Here is a 16442-nt window from a genome sequence, read left to right on the forward strand (position 1 = left end):
AGGATTGAATGGTGATCATCTTAACTAATGTATTGAGATCTTTTCTTGAACACTTTATACAGAAAGTTCGACACATCCATGACATTCTTATCATCATCCGCACTCATAATTGCTGCCACATCGTCATTGGCTGTAAAAACAGAAAGCTCACTTCTGAACTCGTCATATGCAGTACAGTTCAATAAAACATGTTCTTCGTCTTCGTTTTCAGTCTTACATACTGGACATAATAACTGTTGAGGGGTTACACCGCGTTTGTACCTCATCCTATGACAGTTTATAGGTGATATACCAAATCTGAGAGAGAGAGAGAGAGAGAGAGAGAGAGAGAGAGAGAGAGAGAGAGAGAGAGAGAGAGAGAGAGAGAGAGAGAGAGAGAGAGAGAGAGAGAGAGAGAGAGAGAAAAAGAGAGAGAGAGGTTTATTATCCATGCACGTGCAGGCGTTTTCTTTTGTGGCAAGCGATTGTACTCTAACTTCCTTTCATTGACGAACAAGAAAGCGACATAAAGCCGTCTTCAGAGTCAGCAATGTATGTGTGTGTGTCCATGGCCGAATACTCTCCCTCCTGGTGGAAAATCAGAGCTGCGTATTCCTGGTCATTATTTGTGAATGCGTGTGTGTGCTTGTGTGATTGAAAGAGAGGATGTGTGTTTGTGTGTGTGCGTGCGTGCGCATGAACGTCTGTGAGAGAGAGCAACGCATCTGCACGTGCAGACAAGCAACATTCATAAAATGTAGACTTGAAGAACCTTACCTACGAAGAAATAATGTTATAAAATATCAAAGAATTGACGATGATTCGCTAAAATCTAATGTAAGTACACACACACACACACACACGCATACACTCAGCGAATAAGGCACAACAGCGAGTCACGTAAGCAAGAAACACTTTCAATATTAATTCCCACCTTCGTATCAGAGCAATCAAAAAGAACCCTCAAAACGAAAATATACAAATAGAATCCTCTCTCAAAAGTCCAATCAGACATTCCAAGCCCATACACAATGAGAACAATTCTAATTAAAAATGAAAAAGTACACACAATATCAGAAAAATAAACAAACTGAGCAATTTTGAGAAATCACAGAAACAAAATTAAAACACATGGAGGGAAGAGAACTTCAAAAACAAGAACAGGAAAGCACACACACACACACACACACACAACACACACTCTCTCTCTCTCTTTCTTCCAACATACTCCTGTGGTTTTCATGAAATGGAGATTGTAACTGCATGAGCCCATCCAGTTTCTTCTGGCAAAATATTGTGAAGTAAGATTTGCTCACATGTGCAAAGTAAGAACAAACCATACATACCCTCTATCCCTTGTCAACGATCTGATATACCCCCATAGACCTGTCCCGATCTTTGTTTGTACAATGTACTATTTCACATTAGCGTGAATCTACTTGGACACATACCAAGTCTTGCAACTTGCTGTGCAGAGTGGGGATTATTTGGCTGAATCGATTTTGTAGACTGAAAAAAATATTGCACTTACTACACAAATTCAGCAAATATTCTAACTGCACAGAAAGCAGCCAGGCTGTAGGTTTTCTGTATGTGTCTAAGTAGAAGGATACTTATATCCCAAATAAAAGCATGGGTGGGCTTATTGTAGTTTACAGGACAGCTGTATAGGGACGACTGGCACAGATTTGAAACAAGAACGCAAATGAAATCAGAAAATGTAGTAAAGTTGTGTTAGTATCAGTAACAAACAATAACTTGTTAGGACATAAATAAACAGAAATCAAATATACCTTCACATCAAACTATGAGCCCTTATTAATATATTCCGAGATTGCACTGTTTAAACAAATACACATTCAGCATCTGTTTCAAAAATCTGATTATGCATGACCACTCCCAGAGCTAAGGAAAATTGAGTAGGGCAGTACCACTACCAAATAGGGACATATTTAATCGTATGGATAATTTGACCGTCAAGGCTACACACAATTAATTGGCAGCATGCAATCAAAGATGGAAGGGATGATTCTGGGTTTATAAACCATAAAGACTTACGATTACGAGCAAACTGTCATTTACAATCAGGCATACTATTCCACTTGCTAACTTTTCTTGACTTTTTGAACAAGGAAAATCCTGCTCTTTCACACTCACACTCATTCAAGCAAGCTTTGGCTTGATGGAATTAGTAAACATTCAAAACTCCACCTCAAAAAGTGTTTTAACAATCCTCAACATCGGGTGGAGGATGAGGGGAAGGGGCTACAGGCTGTAAACATGAACAACAATCTCTCCATTTAAGAGCAGTACATCGTACACAAGTTTACAAATGTATATTGTCTTCCCTCTAGTTCAAATACTTTCCTGTAAGCATTTCTGTTCATATGTGTAAGTTTCAAGTACAATTAATAGAAGAAAAATTAAATAAAAAAAGACAGAAGGAAAACAATTTTCTTATTCCACTAAAACCATCAGCATCATTTTAATGCTGAACATTACCTCTCAAAAGGAATTGTCATGCCCCTTTCTGTGCATGACTAACATACATCAGTTCCCACAGTCTCTGATTGCATGGGTGACTTCCATGGCAGCACTAAGAATATAATATTTAATTAAAGAGTCATGTCAATATTCTTTAGCACCAACATACTCAATTGGTGTCATTGGCTGAAGACTGCTAGAATGACGCACAACCATTATTCTGAAAAAGCAAACATTCCTATTTTATGTGTGCTGAATATTTGATTTAATTCTTTTGGATGTTCAATGTCATGGAAGCAACCCTTCTTGTTAGTAAGTCTCTTTTCCTTTGTCTGTCAAAAGGGTACAATTATGTAAGCATTTGAATCATGATGTTGAATGAAGATATGATGAATACATAAGACACGTAGCATGAAACCAAAGTATGTAATTGCTTTTTTTTTCTCAGCCTGGTTAACCTTTCCCTCGTCCTTTTTTTCCCCTCAGACAGTTTTCATCCTCATGAATGAATTAATACGTACTCTCACCCAGTTCCACACGCTCCATGCTACTTCATTTGCTAATGACACAGATCAGATAACCCACCCTTTCTGCCTTTCGACTAGTTTTCTGATTTGCCTTCATGGAAAATGTATGGTGGTTTGGGAAAACAAAATGTCAAAGAGATTAATTTACAAAGCATTGAAGATCATGCATACAAATGTATGATGGCGTGGGGAAAACAGAATGAAAAACAAACATATTACAAATCACTATAGACATGACATTTGTAACAATGACTACCTACGCTGGCATTTACACCACGCAATGGAGGGTTTTGTCTTTGTCTAGCATTCAAGTTTCTGTCTTGCAGAGGACTTGTTGATTGTAGATGAAGATTAAAAAACATACTGGAAATGAGTCAAGATAGGATTTCACAGGCCGTGAAGGATCCAGCAATGATGATTGTGCACAAATAAAAATTGAGTTTGAGGTCATGAAACATTGTGATATATTGCACTTTATGGAATGCTTATGCTGCATTAAAGCAGGAGGAACACAGTTTTCACATGAATATTAGTAAAAAAAAAGAGAGTAGATAATCGCGTACACTTTAAACCACCACCAATGAATATATATGTAATTTACTGTCCAGTATATAAATAAACCAGTACAAACAATGTATTTTGTAAAGGTCATGGCGTTCATAATAATTCACAGAATACAACACTGACCTTTAAATCAGCTGCCTTTCTTATCCAAATTAATTAACATGGAAGACCTGTGTCAATACGATACAACCCCCCCCCCCCCCCCCCCCCCCTCATTTTAAGATTTCCTCCTTTTTAAGACCCTCCTTTGTCAGATGTTCTGTTCATAGCCTCTGTAAATGTTCCTCCATATAAGACTCCCTCCCTTTTAACACTTTCTCCCCCATGAGGCTATGTTGAACAAGTTTTTTATTTAGCCGAGACAAGCTGTGCAGCAGCAGGTCACTCAGAATTGTAGTAACTGTGTAGTAACAGTGTATCAACACGCTGGAATGCAGGCGTTAGATGGACGTTACAGGAAGCGACTAAAACTAACAGTCTGAACGGATATATCCGTACCTGGTCAGATAGACCCAAATGAGTGGGTACGGGTATATCCATACCTGGGAGTGGGAGACAATCAGTTGAGACCTCATTTCCTGAGATTTTTTGAAGTTCATAAAGGGGGGTTCCACTGTATCCTATTTCCATAACATCAGTATATATAAATATAAGCAAGTTAAAAGTCAAAAGTGTCTCTAAAAAATAAAAAATAAACAAATCCCCTGAACTGGCTTTGCCCATCAGTCACTGTGACAGTGGGTGACTGAATATTCAAATAAATGGCTACAGAAAGTTGAACAAAGCAATGGACCTTTCCTGCCGTATAATTTATAACAAGAAGAGCAAACGCTCGATCGAGTCACTTTCGCAGTTCTGAATATTATATGAGGCATCAGATGGACAGGAAGAAATTGCTATTCACAACACAATGAGTCACGTTCACATAAAATTTGAGCCCGGTCACTTTTATAGTTTCCGAGAAAAGCCCAACGTTAAGTTGTGTGTTGCCGAACAGAAAAGGCTAGTTATCTCCCTTGTTTTTCTGATAACGTTCGTAAAAGGCTACAGATGTAAATACTTTGATGTAAAGAATAATCCTACAAAGTTTCAATCACATCCGATGAACTTTGTCAAAGATATAAAATGTCTAATTTTTCCTTTGACGCTGACCTGTGACCTTGAAAAAGGTCAAAGGTCAACGAAACCATCGTTAAAGTGTAGAGGTCATTGGAGGTCACGACTAAACAAAATATGAGCCCGATCGCTTTGATAGTTTCCGAGAAAAGTCCAACGTTAAGGTGGTGTCTACGGACGGCCGGCCGGCCGGCCGGCCGGACAGACTAACACTGACCGATTACATAGAGTCACTTTTTCTCAAGTGACTCAATAATCATGTTGGTACATGTAGCCTACATAAGAATCATCGTATGTACATTTGTGACATTGTTAACTTTCTCCACTTGCACAACCGATTTAAAAAAAAAAAATTTCAACTGAACAATGTGGTAGAATAATCTCTTCCCTCCGGGATTGAGACTGACAATAGAGATGTGCTTACCCTCACGTAAAAACACTAACTTGTTGCAGTTTCAGAGTGTCGTAATTTAAGTAGTATTGCTCAGTGGGAGAAACAGTCTAAGGCTGGAAACACTGCACATTGATACCAAATGACATATGATATTTATTGGTTGTGATATTATGGGGCATTGACTGCACTTTCACTATTCGCATGACATTAGATCCCCGTTTCTGGATGGATACATATGGTGAGCGAAGCCAGCGACGCTTAAGAAATAGCATTTTCTTGGGGACCGCTGGCCGCGAGGAAGGCTTATTTGTGGCAAAAGTGTAGACCACTATTTCAGTATCAACCAATCGTGTTTTATTCTTGCCTGGCTAGCACCAAATCGTTTCATATACCCCCTCGCTTTCTTGCACTCTAAGCAAGCCGCTAGCAGCAAGCACTGTACAAAACGGGTGTCAGAGTGTTTCTCACGATAATTCATGTCACTGAGAAAGAGATCCACCGACAAAGAGACCGATTCAATGGCAAATCTTTATGTACTGTGTGATAACTCAGAACATATTATTTTCCTCTTGATTTTTCCCTGACACTACAAAAAACACTATGGAAAACAGCACCTACCATGCATAAAAGTACAAGTAACAAGAAAAAACAAATACATAAGCATACTGGATGATTTTGTTTTCAATAGTGATAATCACAGTAAAAACAGGGTACGAGGGCTGTGCAACGAAGGCTAATACATGTGGATAGCAGCAGATTATACACCATAAGTTTGAGCGTGATAATGAAAAAAGTGAACTTCGCACGATTTGATGAATAGTCATGATCTTACAATGAACGGATGTCCACGTCTTTCAAGCAAATTATCAAATCGTGTAACCCAGTGTCATCAGCCGTTTTATGGAATCAGATCTTTCAGAAACAAACAAAATCTCTGCGTAAAATCAATGGAATGCTAAATTTGCTGAAAGAAAATGATAAATGCGCAAAATATCCACGAGAATAACAAAATCTGAGATTTTTGACAAGTGTTAAGATTTCAATTTTGCTTTTGAAACTGCCATTTCAGTTTTGAACCAAATGGAACTGACTAGAAACACAGACGACTCGAACCTGCTACCAGAAGAATAAAGTTTCTTGAGATTTCACAAATACTTCAGCTGTCTTGACTTGAATTCTGCAAGTTTCCCATATTTACCACATTCAACACTAAGTAGCTGTAAACACAGCTGCTCATAAAATGACAGTTGACTTCAACACAGTTTCCATAAGCTTTCGGAGACTGAAACCAATAAATAGAACATTCAACAAAAATATATACATCTGCAGTGTTCAGTGTGTAGCTGTTTTTATCATATTGAAACACAGAAGCAATTTACTGCATAACATCTTCATCATACAGGCTGTACAGTTATGCCACAACAAAAAACGTTTTTCCAGGTGGGACAAATATTTGAACACTTTCTTTCCCACCACAACACGTACAATTTACTTTTAATCAACAACAACAACAATCAATTTCCTTTTCCCACTCAACCATTCCCGCCCCAAACAATATGTATGAGTCATACATACAACTCAGAGGCTTTGTTTTACAAACAGATGTCAGAAACACCATTGAAATACATTGTACATGTGTACCTTGATGTTACTAGCTGCAGCAACCATAATGTTTGTGCATTTCTTGTCAACCACATAAATCCAGTCTGAATGATTCCTAACCGAAATTCTCATTTCATATTGTTGCTGTTATTAAGATGATTTTATTTAAGATTGTAAGGCGCTTAGAACTATTTTAGGATTTGCGCCCTATAAATACCCTTATTATTATTATTATATAACTGCTGTATTGGCTGACAACTGAAGTATCTTTCCACACTTCCTATTTGACACGTAAGGCGAAAAATTCCTCTGCCTCGCATATTGCAGTCGGTTTTATCGAATATATCGGTAAGGGAATAGTCATTTTGAATGAATTTAAGAAATGCTATCAAAGACAGTTTGCTTTGTGTTGTAATACTTGTAACTAGCTTCTAACATATTAATGAGCACTAGCTTTATGGTGATCAGAAATAATGACACCTTCACTTATAAAACCAAGCCCAGATCATGCCCGCATACAATCCTTCAGATCAAAATCTCAGACAGCAACAGTCTTCTTCTAAAATCCAACACATTCTTCGCCATTCACCCAAAATCAACTGACCCAAAACAACTCACACAGAAAGAAAATAAACAATGTCTCACATTCTCTCTCGGCAGACTAAGGCTGATGGAGTCAAAATTTGACCCCTGTCTATTCGCATTCAGCGACCCTGCAATGGTCAACCCCGGTAGGAGTGAAGCCAAACATTGCATACATAACATAAGCAGGGTTCGTACAGTTTTTTTGTTCTAAAATTCAAGGACTTTTCAAGGACTTTCAAGACCTTCTGAAGAGAAAATCAAGCACCCTCTTACCTTCAAAGCTCGCTATGAAACACTCGCTAGTTATTTTACCCTCTTCCCGCATGCCGATTTAAATCATTGGGTGTTCAAAAACTAATGATAAGCACCAAGCTTACCTTCAGTTTTTCAAGTCATCAAGTTTCTGGTGAATTTCTTTCTCAAGAGATGCCACTTCGTCTTTCTTGGTTTTTGCACTTTTCCTCAAAGCATTTGACTTTGCTATGAAGCTGAAGTTCTGCGTGTGTTCAGCCTTTTCTGCAAAAGCATCTGCGCTTTTGAGCAGATCTTCGATCTTTCTTTTCTTTGCTTGGAGAGTCTGAATCTCATCCATGTCAGCCTTTCTTTTTTGCACATGTGTCTCGTTCTTCTTCTTCTCTTTCTCTGCCTCCAAGTACTCAGAGTACCTTTGCCGAGCACTAGCAGCATTGTAGAGTAGCTTTTTAGACAACATCACTTTCTCAGCTCCACCTACGTTTGCAATGTGGTCTGTCACATGCCTCTGTGCCACAAGGGTTCTCCCTTTCATGTTGTTTGTCATAATTTCTTTGTTAACAGAGAATCCTCGTTCGACAGAGTCATTCCGTAGTTGTTTCCCTTGCCAACTTCCGGGAAGGGAAGCAACTACGGGTGACTAGTAATAGTTAGTTCGTCTGCTTTCGTTTTCACTTGATCTTTTATTCTCCCAAAATAAGTGTACTGTATTTGACGAAAAAAAAGGGGTTGCATTTTTTTTAAATAAGACAAGCTGCTGAAGAAATGTACAGGCAACAATTTGGAAAAATCAAGTACTTTTCAATGACTATTAAACAAAACTCTATTTTCAAGCACTTTTCAAGGCCTGGAAAAGGTTTTCCAATTTTCAAGGAGTTTTCCAGGGTTCAAGGACTCTGTACGAACCCTGCATAAGAGATGACACTAGTTTTCGGAGATTACATAACAAAATTGTGAATTTACTATTCAAAAGGTTGTATTGAAAACAAATTTTGGGGTGAAAAATTGCTTATGAAACAAATCAGCACAACAGATAACCTAATGTTTTGATATATATGTCAGAAAATGATGTCAACCAAGTGACGGACAGGGATGTTGGTAGGAGTCGGCAATATACTGAATTTTCTTTCAAATCAAAGACAATGTTTGTCCGAACTTACTTCTTTGCTAGGGTATAGGCAGCGCCGAGAACTATAACTTTAACCTCCAAAAATGGTCACAACTCATACAGCCATTTCGACAAATCGGCCGAAGAAAAATCTTTACAAAAATAAATTGACAAATAAAGCAAGCATCATCTGACACCTAAAGGATTTGTTGGTACATGTATATTGTCAATTATGGAGTTGCTAATTGCAGGGCTGCTGATTACGCGTAGAAAGAATTAAATTCAACCCCTTCCACTAGACTAAGGCAAGTCTATTGAACCGAACAGTTGTTATGCATCTGGCAACATGTACAACGCTCGTTCAAAGGTCTTGGGGGTATAAGGTCCAGGTCCTCATCGTCGGGTTCAAGGTCAAGGTTGTAGCCATCTTTGATCAGCTGTTCGGTGATCTCTTTCTGTGTTGCTCGGGGAAACCTCGGCATGTCAAACTCATCTTCCTCACTGCTTGAATAGAATAAGACACAAAACCATGGATGACAAAACATGTTTACATTCAAACCAAAGCTAAAAATGCAACTATTAGAAGAAGAAGGACAACTTCATGAAGGAGAAGGAGAAGAAAAAGAAGAAAGGAAAAACAAGTCGCGTAAGGCGAAATTACTACATTTAGTCAAGCTGTCGAACTCACGGGATGAAACTGAACGCAATGCAACGCAGCAAGACCGTATACTCGTAGCATCGTCAGTCCACCGCTCACGGCAAAGGGTTCTGTACCTCTCTTCGTTTTAACTTTCTGAGCGTGTTTTTAATCCAAACATATTATATCTATATGTTTTTGGAATCAGGAGCCGACAAGGAATAAGATGAAAGTGTTTTTAAATTCATTTCAAAAATTTAATTTTGATAATAATTTTTATATATTTAATTTTCAGAGCTTGTTTTTAATCCAAATATAACATACTTATATGTTTTTGGAATCAGCAAATGATGGAGAATAAGATGAACGTAAATTTGGATCGTTTTATAAAAAAAATATTTTTTTTACAATTTTCAGATTTTTAATGACCAAAGTCATTAATTAATTTTTAAGCCACCAAGCTGAAATGCAATACCGAAGTCCGGGCTTTGTCGAACATTACTTGACCAAAATTTCAACCAATTTGGTTGAAAAATGAGGGCGTGACAGTGCCGCCTCAACTTTCACGAAAAGCCGGATATGACGTCATCAAAGACATTTATCAAAAAAATGAAAAAAACGTATGGGGATTTCATACCCAGGAACTCTCATGTCAAATTTCATAAAGATCATTCCAGTAGTTTAGTCTGAATCGCTCTACACACACACACAGACAGACACACAGACAGACACACACACGCACGCACATACACCACGACCCTCGTCTCGATTCCCCCCTCTACGTTAAAACATTTAGTCAAAACTTGACTAAATGTAAAAACAAGTCGCGTAAGGCGAAATTACTACATTTAGTCAAGCTGTCGAACTCACGGGATGAAACTGAACGCACTGTATTTTTTCACCAAGACAGTACAGCTTCGTCAATCCCCGCGTGAAGGAAATCGCTCACCTCCCACGTGCAAAACGTAGTGATATTGACACGCCAGATTAGCGCGGTAGCGTAATGTGCTAAGCAGGAAAGCGCGCTTTTCTGTATTCTTGTTAACTTTCTGAGCTTGTTTTGAATACAACCTATCATATCTATATGTTTTTAGAATCATTAAATGATAAAGAATAAGATGAAATAATTTTTGGATCGATTTCTTAAATTTTAATCGTAAGACTAATTAATCTATTTTCGTTAATTGTGATCACATTTTAAGAGTAAACATAACATATGTATATATTTTTAGATTCAGAATATGATGAAGAATACGATGCAATCAATTTTAAATCTGTTTGCGAAAAATCGATTTTAATGACAACTTTAATTAGCAAACTCATTAATTAATTTTTAAGCCTCCAAGCTGAAATGCAATACCAAAGTCCGGGCTTCGTCGAAGATTACTTGACCAAAATTTCAACCAATTTGGTTGAAAAATGAGAGCGTGACAGTGCCGCCTCAACTTTTACGAAAAGCCGGATATGACGTCATCAAAGACATTTATCAAAAAAATGAAAAAAGCACCTGGAGATAACATACTCATGATCTCTCATGTCAAGTTTCATGAAGATCGGTCCAGTAGTTTTCTCTGAATCGCTCTACACACACACACACACACACAGACAGACAGACACACACACATACACCACGACCCTCGTCTCGATTCCCCCCTCTACGTTAAAACATTTAGTCAAAACTTGACTAAATGTAAAAAAAAAGAAATACATACTAAAGAGTTCAAAACTTTAGCTGACTTTTTTCAGTGCCTTTTTTTCCCAATCAGCCAGCATATTTGTTTTCACTGGACTAAAAAGGCTCAAGAAAATATTCCCTTTTAATTGTATTCGCATTGAACAGCTGAGTGTTAAATGAAAGAATACAAACAAGAAACCGAAACACCAAACTGACACAATCCAAGGGAGATAAGCACTAATAATCAAAAATCTGTTCAGACCAATACATAAATGAACATTAAAGTATAGTTTGCAACTGTATGAACTACATGAAAACATGATTTAATTTTGTTTATTATCACTTTTGCTCTCCTTCCCTTAAACCCTATTCTTCTTCTTCTTCTTTTACGGTCATGGGCTGAAACTCCCTCGTTCACTCATGTTTTTGCATGAGTGGGTTTTTACGTGTATGGCAGTTTTGACCATGCCATTCAGGCAGCATGCGCTGCTTTCGGGGGAAGCATGCAGGGTATTTTCGTGTTTATATAACCCACCAAACTCTGACATGGATTACAGGATCTTTTCCGTGCGCACTTGGTCTTGTGCTTGCGTGTACACATGAAGGGGGATAAGGCATTAGCAGGTCTGCACATAAGCTGACCTGGGAGATAAGAAAATTCTCCACCCTTAACCCACCAGGCGGCCGTGCCGGGATTCGAACTCACGACCTTCAAATTAAGAGGCTGACGTCTTACCACCCCGCCACTGCGCCCGTCGAAAACCCTATTCAACCTTCTCCCCCAGAAAAAAAACACCAAACCCACACAAAATGTTCACGCCTGTCCCATACCTTTCATCAGAGACAATGGTGACTAAAGGTTGGCACTGGTCGGAAAGGCCTGACGGTGAAAACTCTACTTCTTTCGCTCGATTAGTTCCTACAGGGGGCACCGATAACCTGCAATGCACAAAAACTTTCCATGAATAATATTCACGATAACCTGCAATGCACAAAAACTTTCCATGAATAATATTCACGATAACCTGCAATGCACAAAAACTTTCCATGAATAATATTCACGATAACCTGCAATGCACAAAAACTTTCCATGAATAATATTCACACGTGTTTACAACAACACAGAGACTTGAAGTAAGACAACAACAAATAGTGCCCATTTAAATTTCACCAAGAAGATTTTCTCAATAATTTCGCCTCGCTAATTTTCACCAATAGACACATTCCAAAAATACCTCTGTTGGGTTTATATTGGTTGTGGAAGAGTGAATACCCTTGCATTTCTTCTGACAAACATTGGAGGGGCAGTGAATCACTGTGAGGAGTGTGTGGAAAACACGTGCTAGTTATTTAAAAAAATCGTCTACAGACCTGGGAACCCCTGTTTTGCACTTGGAGTATTCTCAAGCAAATTTGGTGTATAATGTATTGTCAGAAAAATGAGCGTACTCCACACAGCATTTGAACATCCATGATTCAAACATGTTTGACACGCAACCTTTTGCAACGTTAATTATGTTTACCAATATATATATATATATATAACAGACACTTCTTTTACTGTTCACAGACAAAAACTGTAATCATGTGTCAAAATACTGGATCGGCTTCGGGATGCGCTTGTGAAGAAAAGTAGTCGAGGAACTTTTCTCGTCGTATTTTTCCCCACTGACCGTCCTGCGCGCATTTTAGACAATCGTGCGTACAGAACACGGTGAAATCATGTGGGTTCCCAGTTCTGCGTCTATTACTCCAAGACAAATATTGGTTCAAAATGATTAGCAGGGTTTAGCCTGGGAGAAAAAGGCAATGGGACATGTGTCCCCCTCTACTAAATTCCGATGGGACATAGTCAAAGGCAAGTAGCGCTTTGACCAAAGATGCAAAATGGTGCAATATGGCGCCATCTGAGAATTAGCCGCTATATTGTGTTATCTCTGTATGTGCGTGTGTGAGTGTGTAATCTGATGTAAAGTGTACAGTTTGGTGGCGCAGTGGTATGTTATCTCAATGCACCCTTTGACGCACTGAAGGGAATGGTGATGGGACATTTTCAGATTTAATGCGCCAATGGCGCAGGGCGCACTAGTAAATGAAACCCTGGATTAGATAACTGTCTTTGCAATCACTGAATCAGCATTCTGCAGGATGCACAAATATATACAGCAGCTGTAAGTAAATGAACTAAAGAACAATGAAGTTTTAATCCCTTGGTTTACCTTGATCTGGATAACAAGTGACTTCCTCTCTTGGGCTGCTGATCAATGGTTTTAGACTTTCTGGCTAGGTCCCTTTGTCTCTCTGCAAATAAGAATTGAACTTTTACTTTAACAGAAACACAATAACAGTAAAATAAAACATACAAGAACAAAGAGAAACTGAGAACAACACACATCTCCATTTGATAGACAATAATTAACGCAACATCGTTCATGAAAATTACACACTGTTACGGTTAGTGTTACAAAACTGCAAAAAGGCATGTGTGCATGCTCGTACAGTTAGACACACTCCACTTTACACACACACTGGTGAGTGATAAATGGTGCGTAAGCAAAAAAACAACTGACTCACCAATTTTTTTCTGCAATTCTGATGTCTTCTTCAATGCTTTGTAAGATGATGACTTTCCAAGGTCACCCTGAAACAAACAAACAAAAGCAACAGTTATTTAAAAATAAGTCACTGCAATGTATTATGTACTCCAGTTCAACCTTGAGTAAGGACCGCAGTGATGCTAGGGCTACTTTGTGTTCCTCTCTTGTCTTCTTTGTTCATGGGCTGAAACTCCCACGTTCACTCATGTTTTTGCACGAGTGTATTTTTACGTGTATGACCGTTTTTACCCCGCCGTTCAAGCAGTCATACGCCGCTTTCAGGGGAAGCATGCTGGGTATTTCTATAACCAACCGAACTCTGACATGGATTACAGGATTTTTCCTGTGCGCACTTGGTCTTGTGCTTGTACACACGAAGGGGAATAAGGCACTAGCAGGTCTGCACATACGTTGACCTGGAAGATCGAAAAAATCTCCATCCTTAACCCACCAGGCGGTCGAGGCCGGGATTTGAACTTAGGACCTTCAGATTAGGAGGCTTATCCACAAGGCCACTGCGCCGCGTCCGTCTATGTTATGTTCAAATCAGAAACGGAAAAATACAATGTACCAGGAGCCCTATAAAAACCTGAACATGTACATCTATACTGCTGAAAGGCCGGACTTTGGTATTGCATTTCAGCTTGGAGGCTTAAAAATTAATTAATGACTTTGGTCATTAAAAATCTGAAAATTGTAATTAAAATTAATTTTTTACAAAACGATCCAAAATTACGTTCATCTTATTCTTCATCATTTCCTGATTTCAAAAACATATAAATATGTTATATTCGGATTAAAAACAAGCTCTGAAAATTAAAAAAATTAAAATTATGATTAAAATAAAATGTCTGAAATCGATTTAAAAACAATTTCACCTTATTCCTTGTCGGTTCCTGATTCCAAAAACATATAGATATGATATGTTTGGATTAAAAACACGCTCAGAAAGTTAAAACAAAGAGAGGTACAGAAAAGCGTGCTATCCCGCTCAGGGCGACCACTACCGCACTATTCTGGCTTGTCGATTTCACTGCCTTTGCCACGAGCGGTGGACTGACGAAACTACGAGTATGCGGTCTTGGTGAAACGATGCAGTGCGTTCAGTTTCATTCTGTGAGTTTGACAGCTTGACTAAATGTAGTAATTTCGTCTTACGCGACTTGTTTTTTTTACATATCTTCAAGTCTCAATACATCAATCTGTACAAGAATGCTACTTTGCTAGTCTCGTCAATACCCACATGCTGATGAGCCGACTAAGAATAAGACTAAGAAAAAGTACTAAAACCTGTCAAAGTACCACTCAGTACTCGACTAATGCTTCAGTGTTGTTCATACCAATCATAGACTCAAAGGACAATTGGTCAAGTTGGACCTAGATTGAACTTGAAGATAAAGGTGAAAAAAGTCTTGAATACAAAAAATATTGTTTTGTCACTGTCAGAACACCTCCTGCGCTTGTCAAAACTATATATATATATATTGGATGCCAGGATGGTCGACCTAGCTGCCAGTGCCAGGGAACAGACCAGTGCTTCAGATCAAAAACGAATGTGTAAATGACTGAAGACCATGCTTCTTGCTTTGGAGTCCACGTTTGTGTTAGAGCTATGTAACTTCGTGTTATGTAACTTCGTGTAAGTCCTAAGTCAGTGTGCAAATGATCACCGCTCATTATTTGCTACACAATGCCACTGCCAGCAGCCATTACAATTACAGAACCAGTCTACATTGCCTTTGCCAGCGTTTTTTAAGGACTACTGAATGTTATGGTTGCTCCTTAATCATGAATTTCCCCTTCGATTCAATAACACTCAACGAATTATCTGGTAAACCTCATGAGTCTTTGACAATGAGTAAGAGCATGAGTGGGCTGGGCATGAAAATCAACAGTTGATCAACAACAGCTCGTTTTGATTTACCGGTTGTGTGTGATTTTCCGTCGATGTTTCGGCCACAGCTCCGTCGAGGATTCCATTCTGAGATTTGTGATCACTGTCAAAACCGCTATCTTCCATTCCGCTGTCCATCGGAAAAGAACAGCTTGTTTATTCAGAGGTCTGGCATCCTTCCCTTCGCCTTCGACATGAGACTTTGGCTCACTTCCTGTTTGGCGATGAACCGGAAGTTATGGGTGACAGAAACACGAGGTTTGTGGGATCGAATGTCGTCTGCTAAGGGTTTTCGTTTCTCTAAGGAGTGTTTTGTCTTTTCCATAATAATATGGATGATGTACTTCTATATATGATGACATTCACAGCTCTGTCATTAATATTGTTATAGTAGTATGCAGTATGACACTGTTACAGATAAGCATGGCCCGGGAAATACGAGATTAGTGGGTAGCTAGGTAAGAAGGGACACAACCTCGTAACAATAGACATCGGACGTTGTTGGGCGCAAAGTAAGAATCCGGGGCAGAGTTGGAATAATCGGGATTTCCCGAAACCTCATTTGATTTCCAACAAAGCGCCGCATTTCCGGAAACGAGCTGCCTCGTTCTAGAAATGGCAACCCTTCGACTGGCACAAAAAAGTATACCCTTTTCACAGGTCATGAATAAGGTATATGAAAAAGCAAGGTCTTATACAGGGGAAGTCTTGAATTGGGGGGGGGGGGGGGGGGGGGTACACTGTGTAACAATTCTCTCTGTGACACTCAGCGCATGCAGCTAGCTAGTTGCTGCTGTCTCGATCTATTTCGAACACAATGATTTTTTCTCAGAGTAGAGTGTCAAGTTAGTTTGTTACAACAGGCTGAAATCATCTTTAATTTGAATCAACATTTTGCAACAATCAATCACATCAATATAGCGCACAGACTTGCACATCACGTTTTAAGAGCCTAGATTACCATGCAGTGACAAGAGCCTACTCAGTAAAGGGACGTAATGCTGTCTCTGCAGCCCAGAGAGACTGTG

At 38.9% G+C, this 16442-nt stretch overlaps 1 protein-coding gene across 2 annotated transcripts; it reads right to left on the minus strand.

Annotated features, from left to right (window-relative positions):
* Positions 1-875: 875 nt before the first annotated feature.
* LOC138978086 (protein FAM219A-like) lies at positions 876-15650 on the minus strand. Of its 2 annotated transcripts, none has more exons than XM_070350716.1 (5): positions 15445-15650; positions 13498-13564; positions 13143-13224; positions 11755-11862; positions 876-9115 (listed from the first exon to the last, which is right to left on the minus strand). In XM_070350716.1, exons 1-5 carry the CDS (start codon positions 15550-15552, stop codon positions 8923-8925), a joined length of 558 nt encoding a protein of 185 aa, XP_070206817.1. In that variant the 5' UTR covers positions 15553-15650; the 3' UTR covers positions 876-8922. The 2 variants fall into 2 exon arrangements, with proteins under 2 accessions (XP_070206817.1, XP_070206826.1); XM_070350725.1 differs by having other exon boundaries at positions 876-9112; positions 15445-15648.
* Between the last annotated feature and the right edge of the window lie 792 nt (positions 15651-16442).

The sequence above is a fragment of the Littorina saxatilis genome, linkage group LG1 (genome assembly GCF_037325665.1).
Source record: "Littorina saxatilis isolate snail1 linkage group LG1, US_GU_Lsax_2.0, whole genome shotgun sequence".
Classification (NCBI taxonomy): domain Eukaryota; kingdom Metazoa; phylum Mollusca; class Gastropoda; order Littorinimorpha; family Littorinidae; genus Littorina; species Littorina saxatilis.